The sequence below is a fragment of the Diceros bicornis genome, chromosome 7 (genome assembly GCF_020826845.1).
Source record: "Diceros bicornis minor isolate mBicDic1 chromosome 7, mDicBic1.mat.cur, whole genome shotgun sequence".
Taxonomy (NCBI): Eukaryota; Metazoa; Chordata; class Mammalia; order Perissodactyla; family Rhinocerotidae; genus Diceros; species Diceros bicornis.
Window position 1 is genome coordinate 61,111,681 of NC_080746.1, and position 16,322 is coordinate 61,128,002.

Here is a 16,322-nt window from a genome sequence, read left to right on the forward strand (position 1 = left end):
ACAATTATTTCTCAGGTGAAGTGGCCAAATCAATTTAAATAAGTGAAATTTATTGACTCCATCAAGGTCTGCACGTGACTGGGAAGTCATTTTTCTGTTGTGACAATGATCATTTCATCTGCTTACATGAATATTCAATCTTATGGATTGCATTGGAGAAGGTTATTCTGCTCTAAGAAATTCTTCCTCTCATGGAATTTTAATCAATTTTTCTTCAGAAAGTTTCTTCATTTCTATATTTTTAAAGTACATTTCCTCAAGAAGGCCATAGTGGGTCTCTGTCTTCACAGATGTTCTGTACAGGTTTTGACAAGCACTAGCTACCAAACATTGAGTGCTTATGTTCTTCCATGCTTTTTCCTGAGTTCTTCACATAGATGTATTCAGCCCTTCCAATAATTCATTGAGTTAAGTGATATTATTACTCCCATTTATAGTTAGAGCAAATTTAAGGAACTTGGACAAAATTTCACATGAGGTAAATAGTAGAGCCAGCATTAGATGATATATTTCTAAATTCTTATCCCATGATTTTACATACTACTTTTTATTATTTTATAAGTGATCAGTCAGGTGTGACCACAAGAGGAAACAGAGGAGAGACTCTGGAAACAAAGTTTATTATACCAACAAGTTCTACAGACAGCAGGCACAGCATGTCTTACAGGTACAAATGAAAAAACACCAGAGTGATCAGAAGGCAGAAGACAGGAGGAGGAGGTTGGGAGAAGGGTAGTGCTTAGGTGCTTAAGCCAAGGCCTTTACTAGGGTTTTGACGAGAAAGGCAAGGCAGGGAAGGGTGAGCAGTTAAGGACTGACTAGTTGGAATAATTTTGGCGGGCTTTGAGCTATAGGGGTCACCCTGGGACAATTAAGACAGAGGAATATTGCCTCCAGGGGTACATGGGCCAAATAGAGACATGACTCTGGACTGGTTAGTTTGCATATAAAAGGCTTGCTCCTAGCTGGGTCCTTTGCAATCTCTTAAGAATTGGCTAGTCCTGTCAGAGATGGGTAGTCTCTCCCCAGCCAGAAAGGTTTTTTAAGAAGTCAAAACATCATATACTACAGAAAATTTTATTTATACATGTATATTATATAAAATAACATATATTTATACATATTTTATAAAATTATATATATATACACACAAAATACTGTGCTATACTATAGCATAGTACTTTTCTAAGTAGTGTGATTAATTCGTTATCACCTATAATAGTGGGTCTGGAGCTAAATTTTACTTTTATCCTTATATTAACAGGCAACTTATAAATAATTATCTAGGATGCATTGTCTTATACAGCTCCTTTAGGCTCTGCCTTTGTCTGCTCATGTCGCTTTAACAGGATAAATTCATATTCATCACCAATCATTTCTAGGAAATCCACCACTTCCCTCACCTAGCCTCATTTCATATAGGCATTAAAAGGAATTTTTTTTTACAAAATTTCTAATTGTTTTAATTTATCTCTTTATTGCCTTGGTCATAGCCTACTGATGTATGTAGCTACAGGTGCTCATATAATAAGTAAGATCTCCTACTATTGAAGTATTTTATATTTTGCGACACTGGGGACTTTATAGTTATATCCACATATACATTTCTACTGACTGTGAACCAGTCTTTTTTTTTTTTTTTTTTTTTTTACAAAAGTAATCCCTTTAGTTTCCCTTCAAAAAAAGAAACATATAAAATCCCATTCAGAGTGGTATTCCCTATTCAATGTATTTGGCCATAACAAAATCATAAGCAAGATAGAATAAAACTTTTGGATGATTTAAGCTTTTGAATGGTTAATGAAAAAGAAAAAAAGGGTACATAAAGTTATCTTAAGTTTTAGAGAGTAGATTTCTAAAGAAAGAGAACAGGCTAATTATAAAAATATCAGAATTTTAGGGTGGGTGTGAAGTGGGACAATGTAATCAAAAGTATTAGAAATTATTTTCACTGCCAACTGGTAATATAAGATGAAAGAAAGCCCCTAGATTACATTGAGCTCCATCATAAAGAGTAGAGTAGCCCACAACCAAACCTGCTTTTTACACCTGAACCACATTAACATCATCAAAATATTTTGCATGTTACCATCCTACCTTAATTTGTAGTGCCTTTTTATTCAATTGGCTTTGTATTTATCTTCTCAATTTTCTGTCCCCTCTAAGATCTATGAGTACTCACATTACCTTCTACCCCATTCTGGTTACACACCCACTTTCAAAGCTAACGGGCCAGAATTACTTCAGTGAGTCAAATATGCTCCGCCACTACTGATGAAAAAACAGTTCCTCCACATTACATCCAAGAACCTGGATAATGGGCCTGCACACAAGGAACTCAACCAATATTTGCTGAAAGAACAAACCTCCTCACTCTCCCGTCTCAGAGTCAATTCCTAAGATTTGTGGGGATATATTTTATTCCCTAAACCAGAGAAAATGAGAAGATTGGGAAAGGCTGCCATTATCTGGAGAGTCTGAGCTTGAACAGAAATGCACAGGGCTATGGGATTGAGGATCTAGTCTATGACTTCAAGTGTCACAGAGGACATTCATCTAATTTGAAATGTGTCTGGAGTTTGGAGGTGGATATAGACAAAAAAAATTAATGCTGTCACCTGTGGCACCATCTGAGAACACTTCAAAAACTATCAAGATCAATGCTCTTAGAATCATAATGTCCATTTCTACAATTTCTAGGTAATAAATACTGGATTCATTTTCTTCATCCACAAACACCTATATTGATTTTTGGAAAAGATATCCAAGAATTCTATTCTGATACTGACAAATTTATTCCCAAAGATTCAGTCACATGGACACATTTCCATCCATGTTTTTCATGCTCTAGAAGAATTGGTGAGTATGATTCCCTCCTTCCTTACCATCCATAATTTTCTCTGAATAGGTGTCAGAATCAGTGGTGAGGAAAGGATTTACCAGCCTGATGGGATCTATTAACATGTCATATCTGAACCCAAAGACAATGACCCTGATTGGAATCCCTGGACTAGAACATATGCAGTTTAGGATTGGATTTCCCTTCCTTGGAGTGTGCCTGGTGGCTCTGATGGGGAATATCTTCTCGTTAATCATCATCCCTACAGAACGCAGTCTTCACCAACCTATGTACATCTTACTGGCAGTGTTGGCAGCCACTGATCTAGGTCTCTGTGTAGCCATTGCTCCAAAGACGTTGGCCATCTTCTGGTTTGGCTCTAGCTCCATGGCTTTTGATGCTTGCCTCACCCAGCTTTTCTTCATCCACGCCTTGCAAGGCATGGAATCTGGCGTCCTATTGGCCATGGCCTTTGACTGCTATGTTGCCGTCTGTAATCCTTTGAGGCACACGTCCATCCTCACACCTCTCTTCCTAGTTCGGATCATAGTGATAGTGGCTATCCGGGCAACAGTACTTGTTGGGATTTTATCCATTTTACTTAAACAACTGCAGCTTTTCCAATCTGTGGTTATTGTCCATTCCTACTGTGAGCACATGGCTGTGGTCAAGTTAGCTGCAGAAGATGTCCATATTAACCAATCATATGGGCTCTTTGTGGCATTTGCAATTCTAGGTTTTGACATGATCTTTGTCTTCATGTCTTATGTTCTGATTGTTCAGGCTGTTTTTCATCTTCCCCAGAAGGAGGCACGACTCAAAGCATTCAACACTTGTACTGCCCATATTGTTGTCTTCTTGGAGTTTTACATCCTTGCCTTTTTTTCCTTCTTTAGCCACCGTTTTGGACATGTATCACCCTATGCCCATATCCTCCTGTCTACCATCTATCTGCTGTGCCTCCTGCACTTAATCCCATTGTCTATGGTGTGAAGACCAAGGAGATTCACAGGCGGGTTGATCAGATTTGTATTCTGAAGCCAGACACCCAGCAATAATCCAAAGATAATATGACACAGGGAAAATATATATTTACTTGTTTAAGATAGAAACTCCTTGTATTGCGTCTATCTTGGTGAGATTTTTACATTGTAATGATCTCTCCTAAAGAATTTATATTCCTAAAACAAGAGCAATCAGAATCTGAGATAAACTGGGGTGAAAAATATATGTATATATGTATCTCATAAATTCCTATCATCCCATATCTCCCTTCCTTTCTTCCTTTATCTTTTCTTTTTGCCTTCCTTCCTTCCACCACTCTTTCTTGTTTTCTTCTTCCTTCCTTGTTTACACATCTATTGTGTCTTTATGAAATGCCAAGAGTCAATTTATCCTCTGGATGTGTAACAGTGACAAAGACATATTCCATGATATCAGAAGATCATAGTATAATGATGATATAAAAGTAATAAGCAAGTGTAATTTAATTTTATTTAGGTCATGGTAAGATAAGAATAAAAATTTATTTTCGCATATGAGAAGCAAATAATTTAGATTTTAGAAGGAATCAGAGAAAACCTCATATAGGACGTCATATAAGATTTGAATAATGCCATTTAGTTAAGATGATGAAATGGTATTAACCATAATTCTGAGTTTTTAAAACACTATCATCATAACTCATGTGGAGTTAGCATGTGGATGTGGAGAAGCATGTACAAATGTGTGTGAATCTGAACTCCCTAAGCACTCAATTCATGAAAATCAGGCTCATCTGTGCCTTTATCAGAGATCAAAATATACAAATCATTCTGCGGTAGAGAATTATGTATTAATATCTCAATAATCTGACACTTGGTCTTATTTAACTGAACAAATATAGTCTTTTGATTGGGTAAGTGAACACTTCCACTTTTCAGAGATACCATTGACAAGCATTGCCTGTGATGGCCTTGGAAAGAGTTCACTCTCTCTCTGTAGTTGTAGTGTTGCAACTCACTATGAACTTTCTTTTCCCCAAAAAGTCATTAGGGGATACTTTGAAAAGTTTTGAGATGTAATCCATTAATTTGAGCAAGTTCTGTGTTGAGGGACATGAAACAGCTTCTTTTCTCCCATTCTTCTTATCCTTACAGCCCAAAAGGGCTTACAAGCTAATGAAGAAACTCCAAGACTTGGAAGTTCAGCCATATCTCCCTTAGTCCCCTTTTCATGTCAGAGTTTCCTGTCTCTATGACTTGAGAGCATATGCACAACCATCATTCACCACATGAACACCAATAATCTTAACTCTGTTAGTTACTCCATTTACTACAGTGGTTTGTATTCCTCCCCTCAACAGCCACGCTGATGACATATACTATTTCTTAGACTAGGAAGGAAAGATTAAAGTTTACGTTATGATGATCTCAATCTATAAACATGGGTATGACATAAGAACATCATATCAAGGGTTCTCCCAAAAGCAAACCAAAACAAGAATTTTAGTGTATGTAGTATATTTGGGAACTGATCTAAGAAAAAACTTGTGAGGAAGTAAGTAAGACAGTGAAGGGAAGAAAGCCTATAAATTGAGCATGACTGAGCAGGTTACTACTGCAGATTACCAGAGCTCTTTCCTGAGAAGGATACTTGGAAAAAATGTAAGAAACGTATCTCCAAATTGTCCCAGTGAGGGGCTAGAGATATTGGGTATTTATCCAGCAATGCTCATCTCTTATTGTTACATGGAAACTCTTGAAATATCACTTTCCTAACAATTCTCATATGTTCCACTCATGGACAGAGCACGCCCTCCAGGTCAGAGGAAAGTCTCAGACAAAGAGTCACGGGAATCCATTGGAATGAACAGGGTCTGTCTACAGGCAATTTATGGAACAGGTTAAGGGTATATGGGCAATATTTTAAAAATGTAGCTAAAAAGGAAAAAAATGTTTTATTGGAGATGCAAAAAGTAGATAGACAAGAGAAGGCATATTCTAAGTTCCTTCATGATCTCACAAAGAGGTAGACAGTGTACAGGACACTGGTGGATGCACCATGCACTGTGTTCCAGGGAAAGAATCCCCATACCCTATGAAATCAGCCTTGTAAGAGAATTAGTATATTGGCATCAGGTACCAAGCACTGTAAGATTTATGGCAAGAGTTCTAAATTAAGTGCCAACTGTTTAGACAAGAAATTGGAAACACCAGCTTTACAATATGTGGATACCTTGCAGGTTACCTGGTCTAATGTAAAGTTGAGTTTGGTGGTAGCCTTTTCTACTGGGAGGAGGGGACATCCTTAGTTTCCCAGGTAGACAAGATACTGCTCACAGGATCATTTTTTGTCTAATCCTGCCTGTCTTCACCAGAAATACTGATACATATTGGATCAAATTCTTATCCTATACTAAAGTAATTTTTGTAGTAAAATTATTCTATATATTAAAATTCCATCTAGAACTCCATTTTATTTTAAGAGAAATAAACACAAAAGATAGACCAATGGAGTTAGATTTCCAAATATATAAAGTAGCTGTTTTCAAACAAAAGAATGGACTAACAAGTGGAGGACACTTTCAATCGTCCTGCCACTATCTGATCTAGATCCAAAGAAAATACGAGATCTATTGATCTATTTATCCATTTGTTATTCATTCATTCATTTTATTTTAACTCAATATCTATACTGTCCATGTAGGATGAAAGGCTCTGAAAGACGAAAATAATGTTTATGCAGTCCCTGCCCCCAAAATTTCTCTCAAGGAAAATAGTATTGTGAAAAGATTAAAAACCTGGATATTGTGATCAGGCAGATCTAGGCTTGACTTTTGACTCTAGTATCTTTCAGCTTTGTGCTATAAAAAGAAAACTAAAAATGTTTAAATTATCTGAACCTAGTTTTCCTTGTCTTTATAATTGAGATAGTAACGATTATACCTAAAAGAACTGTTGCATGACGTAATTTAAAATGCATTTTATGCATAGCACATTATAACAAGATGCTTAAAAGATAGTTATTATCATTATTAAAATTGTTAACAACAATAATGAAGACAGGTATAAAAATTATAATATAAAATGCAATGGGATAATTGTTATGATAGCTACCTGAGATGAAGGAAAAAGAGAGGGAGCAGGGAAGCATTGTCTGTATGCTTTTTGTTGCTTCCATTGTAAAAGTTTAGTGTTTTAAAGGAGCTCTTGCTATATTAAAATTTATATTTCCTTTCCAGTTCTCTTGATACACAGCCTCTTGTTTTGAAGTGAAATAAGAATACCTATTTTTTTGTGTGTGTGTGAAAGGAAGATCAGCACTGAGCTAACATCCATGCTGATCCTCCTCTTTTTGCTGAGAAAGACCAGCTCTGAACTAACATCTATTGCCAATCCTCCTCCTTTTCTTTTTCCCCAAAGCCCCAGTAGATAGTTCTATGTCATAGTTGCAGATCCTTCTAGTTGTTGTATATGGGACGTGGCCTCAGAATGGCCGGAGAAGCAGTGCGTTGGTGCGCGCCCGGGATCTGAACCCGGGCTGCCAGCAGCAGAGCACGCGCACTTAACCGCTAAGCCACGGGGCTGGCCCACCTATTTTTAAAAGGAGTACAAATTTAAAACATCATAAAATAAAATATTCAATAGATGGACACTATCGCTTCTAATTTAGATTAATTTTAAATTAAAAACTGAAGTTAAATTCTGTAAAAAGTCCAACTAATGTTCATGCCTTTACAATCATGGGATATTATGTGTTAATAGGGCTTCACATACCAATGCACAAGTGAGAACAATTAGAGAGAAAATTCCTATGTCTAATCAGACACAGGCACCTACTTCATAACAACAGCACAATTAATTTAATTCTATATTATATTTATTTATTTATTTTCCAGCTTTATTGAGATATAATTGACATACAACATTGTGTAAGTTTAAGATGTACAACATGTTGATTTGATACACTTATATATTACAAAGTGATTACCACAATAGCATTAGCTAATTCCTGTATCAAGCCACATAGTTACCATTTATTTTTTGTTGTGAGAACATTTAAGATCTATTCTCTTAACAACTTTCAAGTACATGATACAGTATTGTTAACTATAATCACTATAATGTACATTAGATCCTCAGAACCTATCATTTTATAACTTGAAGTTTGTACTCTTTGACCAACATCTCCCCTTTTCCTCTGTCCCCCAGCTCCTGGAAACGGCCATTCTCCTCTCTGGTTCTATGAGTTTGGCTTTTTTAGATTTCACATATAAGTGATATCACACAGTATTTGTCTTTCTTTGCCTGATTTATTTCTCTTAACATAATGCCCTCAAGGGCATTTGTTGTCACAAAAAACAGGATGTCTTTCTTTCTCATGGTTGAATAATATTCCATTGTACATATATATACCACATCTTCTTTATCCATTTATCCATTGATGGACACTTAGGTTGTTTCCATATCTTGACAATTGTGAATAATGCTGTACTTAACAAGGGAGTGTAGATATCTCTTCAATGTCCTGTTTTCATTTCCTTTAGATATATATCCAGAAGTGGGATTACTGGATCAAATGGTAGTTCTATTTATATTTTTTGAGGAAACTCCATAGAGTTTTCCATAGTGCCTATACAAATTTATATTTCCACCAACAGTGCATATTTTCATTAAAAAAATAACAAAATGGTATCATACGTATTTTGATTTTTTTTCCTTTCTAGTTAATTTTGATCTGTTTGAGAGTCAAAATGACAGTGTCCCAGATGTTTAAATATTAATACAGTGTTGTGCTTGGTTGATAACATTAGTGTAATCAAGGTGTCTTACATGTTAGCTGTCCTTGGTACAAGGCACACCATAGCTAAATGATAATGTATGCAGGAAGGTCAGTTGGTATAACTCAAAGATCAAAGGCTTTGAAGTACTGCATATCTGAGACACAATCAGAACTCTACCACTTATTAGATGTGACTTTGGACAAGTTGTTTTAAGCTTATTTTTGTGTGTGAGGAAGATCAGCCCTGCGCTAACATCTGCCAATCCTCCTCCTTTGCTGAGAAAGACTGGCCCTGGGCTAACGTCCGTGCCCATCTTCCTCCACTTTATATGGGACACCGCCACAGCATGGCTTGCCAAGTGGTGCCTTTGTGCACGCCCGGGATCCGAACCGGCGAACCCTGGGCCGCTGCAGCAGAGCACGCACGCTTAACTGCTTGCGCCACCGGGCCTGCCCCAAGTTGTTTTAACCTTTATGCTTTAATTTCCTCATCTGAAAAAAGGAGATAATACAAATCTTGTAATTCTAATGTAATAATTAAATAGCATAATTTAGTCTTCTACCTAATTGTTGCTAGAAAAGTGCCAATGTTCTTTCTTTCTTATGGGGTAGAAAACTTTGTGAGACATTTACAAATTAAGCATATTTTTGTTTGCTCAATTAAAAGTGACTAAGATTATTAAACAACTTAGAATTCTTACCATTATGAATATAGAATTTGAAGGTTCTGGTAACTGTCCCTTTACTTATAAGAAGACCGTACTAGACAAAATATATTTCTTTTGTGGCCACCAAATTTTGTATATTTTAGGAGAAGATGATAAGCAAAATGTAAATTTTAGCTCACTATTGCTAAGAACTCTATGGAAACACACTGCCCTCAAAATAAAAATGCACTTATGTGAAAAAAAGCTCTCTATCACTGGAGATTTTCAAATTGTAAGTGAATAGTCCTCCATAAGGATGGACATTCTTCATGTGGTAGATGGGATTAGAAGAATATCATAGCAGCTGTAGGAACCACTGGCTGGGTTGAGTCTGATCTACCGGGAATATTCGTCGGAGGTAAATTTATTTCCATTTCTTCTAAGTACAGACACTACCCATACACAGCATATAAAATGGAAACACATCCCATTCCAAAGAAATTTATTATTGGCAGATGCCAACTGTGGGTGTAATTATTTTTGGTATGTGGGAATGTGAACTGGTGAATGAATGGTTGTTGGAGTATTTAATTAGTTAAAATATCTGAGTACTTCTCTCCTCTATATGACTTATCATTCCATACCTGTGCCCAATCCACTTTTTTTTCTGAAATAGAACCTGGAGTGGATTGAGATTCTTTTCACAGTGGTGCAGGGGTCAGAAGAGAAGCTAACCTCATGAGGTATGGGAGGAAACTGCTGTCGTGCAGAATACGGCATGTCTTGGAAAGGAAGAGATGTGTGCTGGTGTGTCCTGGCTCTCATGAATCCCTATGAATCTCTGTATACATAAACCAAGATGTTTTGGCTATCCTGGAATCTCTAGAGAAAAAAACTAATTCCCAAAATTGAGAGTAGACTATATGTATGTGAGCTAATGTGGGGAGAACTAGAAAATAATCATTCGTGAACAATGATAGAGATGTTTAGGAACACAATATAGAACCTTAAGAAAACAGATGGAAACTGAAGAATCACTTATGATGGAAGTAAAAGAAAGTTGAGTGTGGCAAATTGTATTTTCCAAGCATGGCTATAACTGTATGTTCCATATCACATACGCTTCTGTTATGTGATCTTGCCACTCCTCCAACAAGAATGGACTCTTCTTTATACCTTTCAGTAAATTTGAGACCCTGCAACTATTATGAGTACAACAGAAGTCAATCTGTGCCAGTTCGTGGCAGAGTCCTTAACTGATATCATAGCTTTTCTTATTTTCATACCACCATGTAGGAATCCCTTGGGTTCTACTCTGATGGAATAGGAGTCAGTGTGGAGATGGACTCAGGTGCCTGACATATGAGTGAATAAGAAGCCTTGAGTGTCCAGCCCTAGGAGACCACAAGTGAGAACTACACAGTTGAGTCCAGGCAATGAACAGAAACTTGATAAAAAAAATCATAAAATATTGTTTAAAGCCGTTAAGTGTTGGGGTGTTGTACTACACAACAACAGTCAAATGTAAGGAAAAAAATGGTGTCAAGAGTTAGATTCTGTAGTAACAGAAACATAAAACATGCAGCATTGGCTTTGAGAGTAGATGGACAGAAGCTTTAAAAGTACCAATAAGACTATTAATGAAGACTTTAAATAGTGACAAAATTGTTATTGTGTACTAGAAAAAAAGATATCAGTGCTTTGTGATGGTGGAACAACTGACAAAATTGTCACTTTTGTTAAGGTAGAAAATAAAAACATATACCTAATAAACCAATGGATTTGATGAAGGGAATTTTCAGAGAAAATATTGAAAGTGACACATGTAATAAAATATATATAGAGAAAGATGAGTTTAAAAAGTAAATGTTTAATTTTCAAGTAGAAGCCATAGAAACCATGAAGTCTTCAGGTATTTCTGAATTTGAATAAAATCTCTTTCTCATTCACTTTTTCTCTAGACATTATTAACTCTTAAAGGAAGAGCTAGCCTCTGGACAAAAGTGTGTATTTTTAAGACCCTTTATTAGTCAGAATCACTGCCAGGTTAGACTGAAAAGGACAGAGACAGCTCAAAATAAAAAGAATCATTAGAGCCTGGCCCGGTGGCACAAGCCATTAAGTGCGTGCGCTCCACTGCGGTGGCCCGGGGTTCGCCGGTTAGGCTCCCGGGCGGGCACCGATGCACCACTTGGCAAGCCATGCTGTGGCGGTGTCCCATATAAAGTGCAGGAAGATGGGCATGGATGTTAGCCCAGGGCCAGTCTTCCTCAGCAAAAAAGAGGAGAATTGGCAGATGTTCGCTCAGGGCCAATCTTCCTCACAAAAAAAAAAAATCATTGAAGGTTCCAACCTATAGCCTTAGAAAGAAGAGATTAAAACTTGGGCCACTTCTTCTAGAAAATGAATGATGACTCACAATACAGATCCTAGATTCCAGGGAGTAAAGCCAAAAACTATGGGAAAACAGATTATTATCCTCAAGGAGCAGGATAGGGTACTAATAAAGTAGCTGGCAACACGTGCCTACATAGATTTCAGTATGCTATGGACAAGTAACTACTATGTTCCATCTTTCTCCCTCTTTTGGAATGGAAGTGTTGTTGCAATTATCCTAGTGCTGTATTAACCTTGTATGTTGGCAGTGTGGGAGGCAGATGACTTATCTCTTCGGTTAACAGGTGTTCAGAGAAAGAGGAACCACACTCAAACTGTATCCAAGGAACCATACCCATGAAGCCTCGCCTTCATCTGGACATAATTCAGATTATGAAATTCTGTACTAATGCCATAACGGATGAGACCTGGAAGTTGGAGGGGATGTGAGTGTATGTTGCATATGAATGGGATGTGAATTGTTGTAGCCAGAGAGAGAACTATGCCACATTGGATTTGTCAAGCATGACTATAACAGCATCTTCCAAATCCCATGTTCTTTTGTAATGTAACCATCAGGAAGTGAGTCACTTCTCAACTCCCTGAATTTGGTAAAACCCTTTGATTGCTTTCAGCAGTAGAATGCTATAGAAATGATGCTGTGTGAGTTTTGGATATAGACCATATACGGCCTAGCAGTTTCTGCTTTTTACCTCTTGAAGCCCTGAAACACCACGTAAGAAACCCAAGCTAATTTTATGGAGAAAGAGCCCAAACAGAGGAGCGCTGGGGCACCAGACTTGTCAGTGAAGAAGCCATATGGGATGTTCATCCTTACTGAACCTTCAGAGGATTCCAGCCCCAGCTGCTTTTTGTCATGCAACCACATGAGAAACTTGAAGTTAGAACATTAAGTTGAACCCAGTCAACCCAAAACTTTAAATTTTTGAGTCATTTTTAATGTAACAAAAGATAACTTTAATAATTGGGGAGAAGAATTATACTTGAGGGAACACATTGGTCCAACGAAGGTGAAAGAACACGCCCTACATAATGTTTAGAAATGGACTTGAAAAGATTGCATTATGAAAGGATCCGCAAGAGAGGAGTGTCGATCAGGCAAACAAAACATTTATTTTCTCCCTCCCTCCCTTCCTCCCTCCCTCTCCCACCCTTTGCCTCCCTCTCCCTCCCTCTCTTCCTTTTTCTCTCTCCCTCTCTTCTTTCCTCCGTCTCTTTCTCTCTGTCTCTTTCTCTCCCTGCTTTCTCTTATTTTTAATGGATGGGCTGCAAGTGTAAGTCCATGCATTCTTTTCTGATCTTGTTACTTCATCAGTGATGCTATCTGAAATGGATAACCTATTCAACAAAAATTTATTAAACTCATATTATAAACCATGGAGATTCAAGATATTATAAAAACAAGGATAGACAAAATATTCATTTTAATATAGAAAAAGATCATGTAAAGAGGCAATTATCATATTGTGTGATATGTGTTATGATTGAGAAAGGATTAGGAGACACTAGAGACCATTGAAATGAACTTAATATACAGTGGAGAAAAAGAAGAGGGGGAAATCAAGGAAGGCTTAAAGAGGAAGTATTGCATAAGATGAGTTCTAAAAGTTGATAAAAAGCGTGTGGTAGTAGAATTCTGAGAGGAGTCATTAATTTATTTGAACAAATTTATGTCTCTGAAAACTGATGCAGGCAAACTGTGAGGAGGTTAAGAGTGGTTTTGCATATTTATTAATGTAATTGATGTATATCAGATATATGTGCATATATACGTTCTTGTGAATGTACGCATATCTCAGATGAGGTATATGAACGTGTATAAATATGACGGCATGTTAGAGATTGAGAGAGAGAGATGTTTATAGATAAATAAGATGATTGGAAGTATATATACAGGAAAGAAAAAGTGTCTATATTTGTACAGGTTTGTGTGAAATAAACATCATCTGTGTGATGTTTGTTCCATGTAGACCTGGGGATACTTAAACTATGAACATTAGGGATGAGAGAATGGTATGATTTACATATCTAGGTCCCTTGGTTTACAATTTGGTATTTAATAACATTTTTTAAAAACTAGGGTATGGGTATAGAGCCTATTTATGTACAGTGCAAAATCCAATTTCTGGGCATGGCTTTTGCCCTTGAAGAAATGTCAGTGTAAGAGTAACGACAAGGCATGCATACTAATATCTGAGGTTCAGGACAGATCACAGACAAATGAATATCAAGAAACCTAAAGTGTCTGGCAGTATAGACAAGGTCTGGTTGATATTGTTTGAGGACAGACATTAAGGAAAACAAATTGAAGAAAATGTCTCTTGAGGTGGGAAGGATTTTGACTAAAACAGATTGAGAGAAAACACCTCCCAAATAGCACAAAGAATGAGCTAAAGTGGCAAGGAATGTGCCATCTCTTTACAAGCAAAGCAGTCAGGTTTGCCTGGATTGATGCCTATACTGTGATTTAGTGAGAATAAAGCACCTGTCAAGGTAGACTGGAGTCAAGTTATGCAATAACTTGAATGCCATGCTATGGAGCTAAGACTTTATCTTGAAGTACAGGCTGTTGAAGATTATAAGTGGATAAAATGAGATATCTGTTTGGGAAAGAGAACTCCAGTTGCAGTGTTAATGACAACTTTGAGTATAAGAGATATTTGCTATAGAAAGTTTAGTTAGAATAATTTTGCAATACAGAGATTGAAAGTGATGAAATCTGAGGTAGAAAATAGTGAAAATTTACACAGAAATTTCAGTGATGGGTTGCATGAAAAGAAGGAAATGAAAATAATTCAATAATTTGAAAGTTTTAAATTTAATTCAAGTCAAATGTACAAAAATAGGGAATATAGAGGGACAATCTACTTGGCAAGGAGATTGAGTTTAGTTTGGAAAGCCTTAAGTGTACATGAAAAATGGTTCACAAGGCTGTTGCAATATGTTTTCTGGAACACAGATATAACTTATGGTTTAGGATACAGATTTAGGCATCTTAAATTTGTGAGAACATATGAGGTCAGGTAGGTAGAAGGAAAAACATGAAACTAGAGAAAAAATAACTTCTTTAGGTTATTATATTTTAATTTTTAAAATGTTTACCTCTCAAATCCAATCTACTGCATTTTGGTTCCATATTCTGACACTAATAGTAACTCTCTAAAGATGACTCTTCTCTATTAAAACCCTTCAGATTGAAAAGGAGCTCATTACTGATTGATATCATTGTGGATATTTATACGTTTGTTTCCATTAGGATTATTTTCAGTGATATATAGCTCTGTGTTAGTGACATATCTGAAACATAACTGTGGAAATAATTCTGTGTTGTTGAAATTTCTAAAACATAAATGTGGAAGAAAAATCATTAAATCAACAAATATCTTTGGATAATTATTTTTGCCCCTAGGTCTTGAGAACATATACCTAAATTCACTTTTACTTCATTTGAAAAAATGTACTTCCAATTTACATTATGTGATATGATTAGATAAATAATAAAATTAACAACAAAATGTTCTCCTGTTTTATTACTTGCATAGGCATTTGGGTAGGGTTCTGGTCATGAGGGTTTTATATCTTGACGGAAAGAACATGCCCCAGTTATATTGGGACTTGGTTATTCCTTTCCCCACGAAGCCCTGAATCTGGCAGGAATTATCTCTACCTCTAACCTAACATGATTTCCAGCTCCATATTCTCAGGTCTCCTGTCCACCTCCGATTTCAACCTCAGTTTCCACGACAGTGGAAGATCCGCAGCACACACTCCCGCATTTGCTTGGTCCGGGCCCCATAAATTAAGGAGTTGACCATGGGAGGCACCAGGAAATAGAGATTGTCAATGATGATCTGTAGATGGGGAGCCATATGGTAGCCTAAAATCTGGGCCAGGACAGAGAAGACAACAGGAGAGTAAAATAGAGCAATGACACAAAGATGAGAGCCACATGTGCTGAGAGCTTTACCTCGTGCCTCCCAAGAGGGTATCCGAAAGACAGCAAGGAGGATCAGCCCATATGACAGAATGATAAAAAACAGATCAAATCCCACAGATGCTACAATAACCATGAGGCCATAGACAATGTGGTCAGAGCTGTCTCCACAGGCTATCTGCACCACAGCCATGTAGGCGCAGTAGGAGTAAGCAATGATGTGGGTTTGGAAGCTTTCTAGTCTTTTTACCAGGATGGGTGCTGGGGTCAGCACTGCCACCGCCCTTCCCAGGACAGCCAGTGCCATCTTCACAAGCTTGCTGTTAACAAGGATGGTTGCATATCTCAGGGGATACCAGATAGCCACAAATCTGTCAAAAGCCATGGCCAATAGGATCCCAGACTCCATGACATAAAAGAAAGGAATGAAAAACATCTGTGTGAGGCAGGCATTAAAGCTGATTTCTTTGGCATTCATCCAGAAGATACCCAGCATGCGGGGCACAGTGACACTGACCAGGGACAGGTCAACAACTGAAAGCATGGCCAGGAGGATAAACATGGGCTCGTGAAGACTCTTCTCCACCCGGATGATGCATAAGATGGTGGCATTGCCAATGACTGTAATGACAAATACCAAGAAAATAGGCACAGAGAACCAGCCTTGGGAAGATTCTACACCAGGAATTCCAGCCAGGACAAATATCAAGGGCTGAGAAACAGAGTTGTTGCAAGAAGACAT

The 16,322-nt window shown here is 37.3% G+C and overlaps 2 protein-coding genes across 2 annotated transcripts; one reads left to right on the top strand and one right to left on the bottom strand.

Moving 5' to 3' along the window:
* The first annotated feature begins 2,947 nt into the window (after positions 1–2,947).
* Positions 2,948–3,832, top strand: LOC131408016 (olfactory receptor 52A1-like). The gene has a single exon (XM_058544588.1). The coding sequence runs from the start codon at positions 2,948–2,950 to the stop codon at positions 3,830–3,832; it is 885 nt and encodes a 294-aa protein (XP_058400571.1).
* Positions 3,833–15,377: 11,545 nt separating this feature from the next.
* On the bottom strand, positions 15,378–16,322 carry LOC131408017 (olfactory receptor 52P1-like). Its single transcript, XM_058544589.1, has one exon. It carries the CDS (start codon positions 16,320–16,322, stop codon positions 15,378–15,380), a length of 945 nt encoding a protein of 314 aa, XP_058400572.1.

Excerpts from the sequence above, each read along its gene's own strand:
- LOC131408016 (XM_058544588.1), top strand. The coding sequence starts at position 2,948 with ATGGGATCTATTAACATGTCATATCTGAACCCAAAGACAATGACCCTG.
- LOC131408017 (XM_058544589.1), bottom strand. The coding sequence starts at position 16,322 with ATGTCTTCTTGCAACAACTCTGTTTCTCAGCCCTTGATATTTGTCCTG.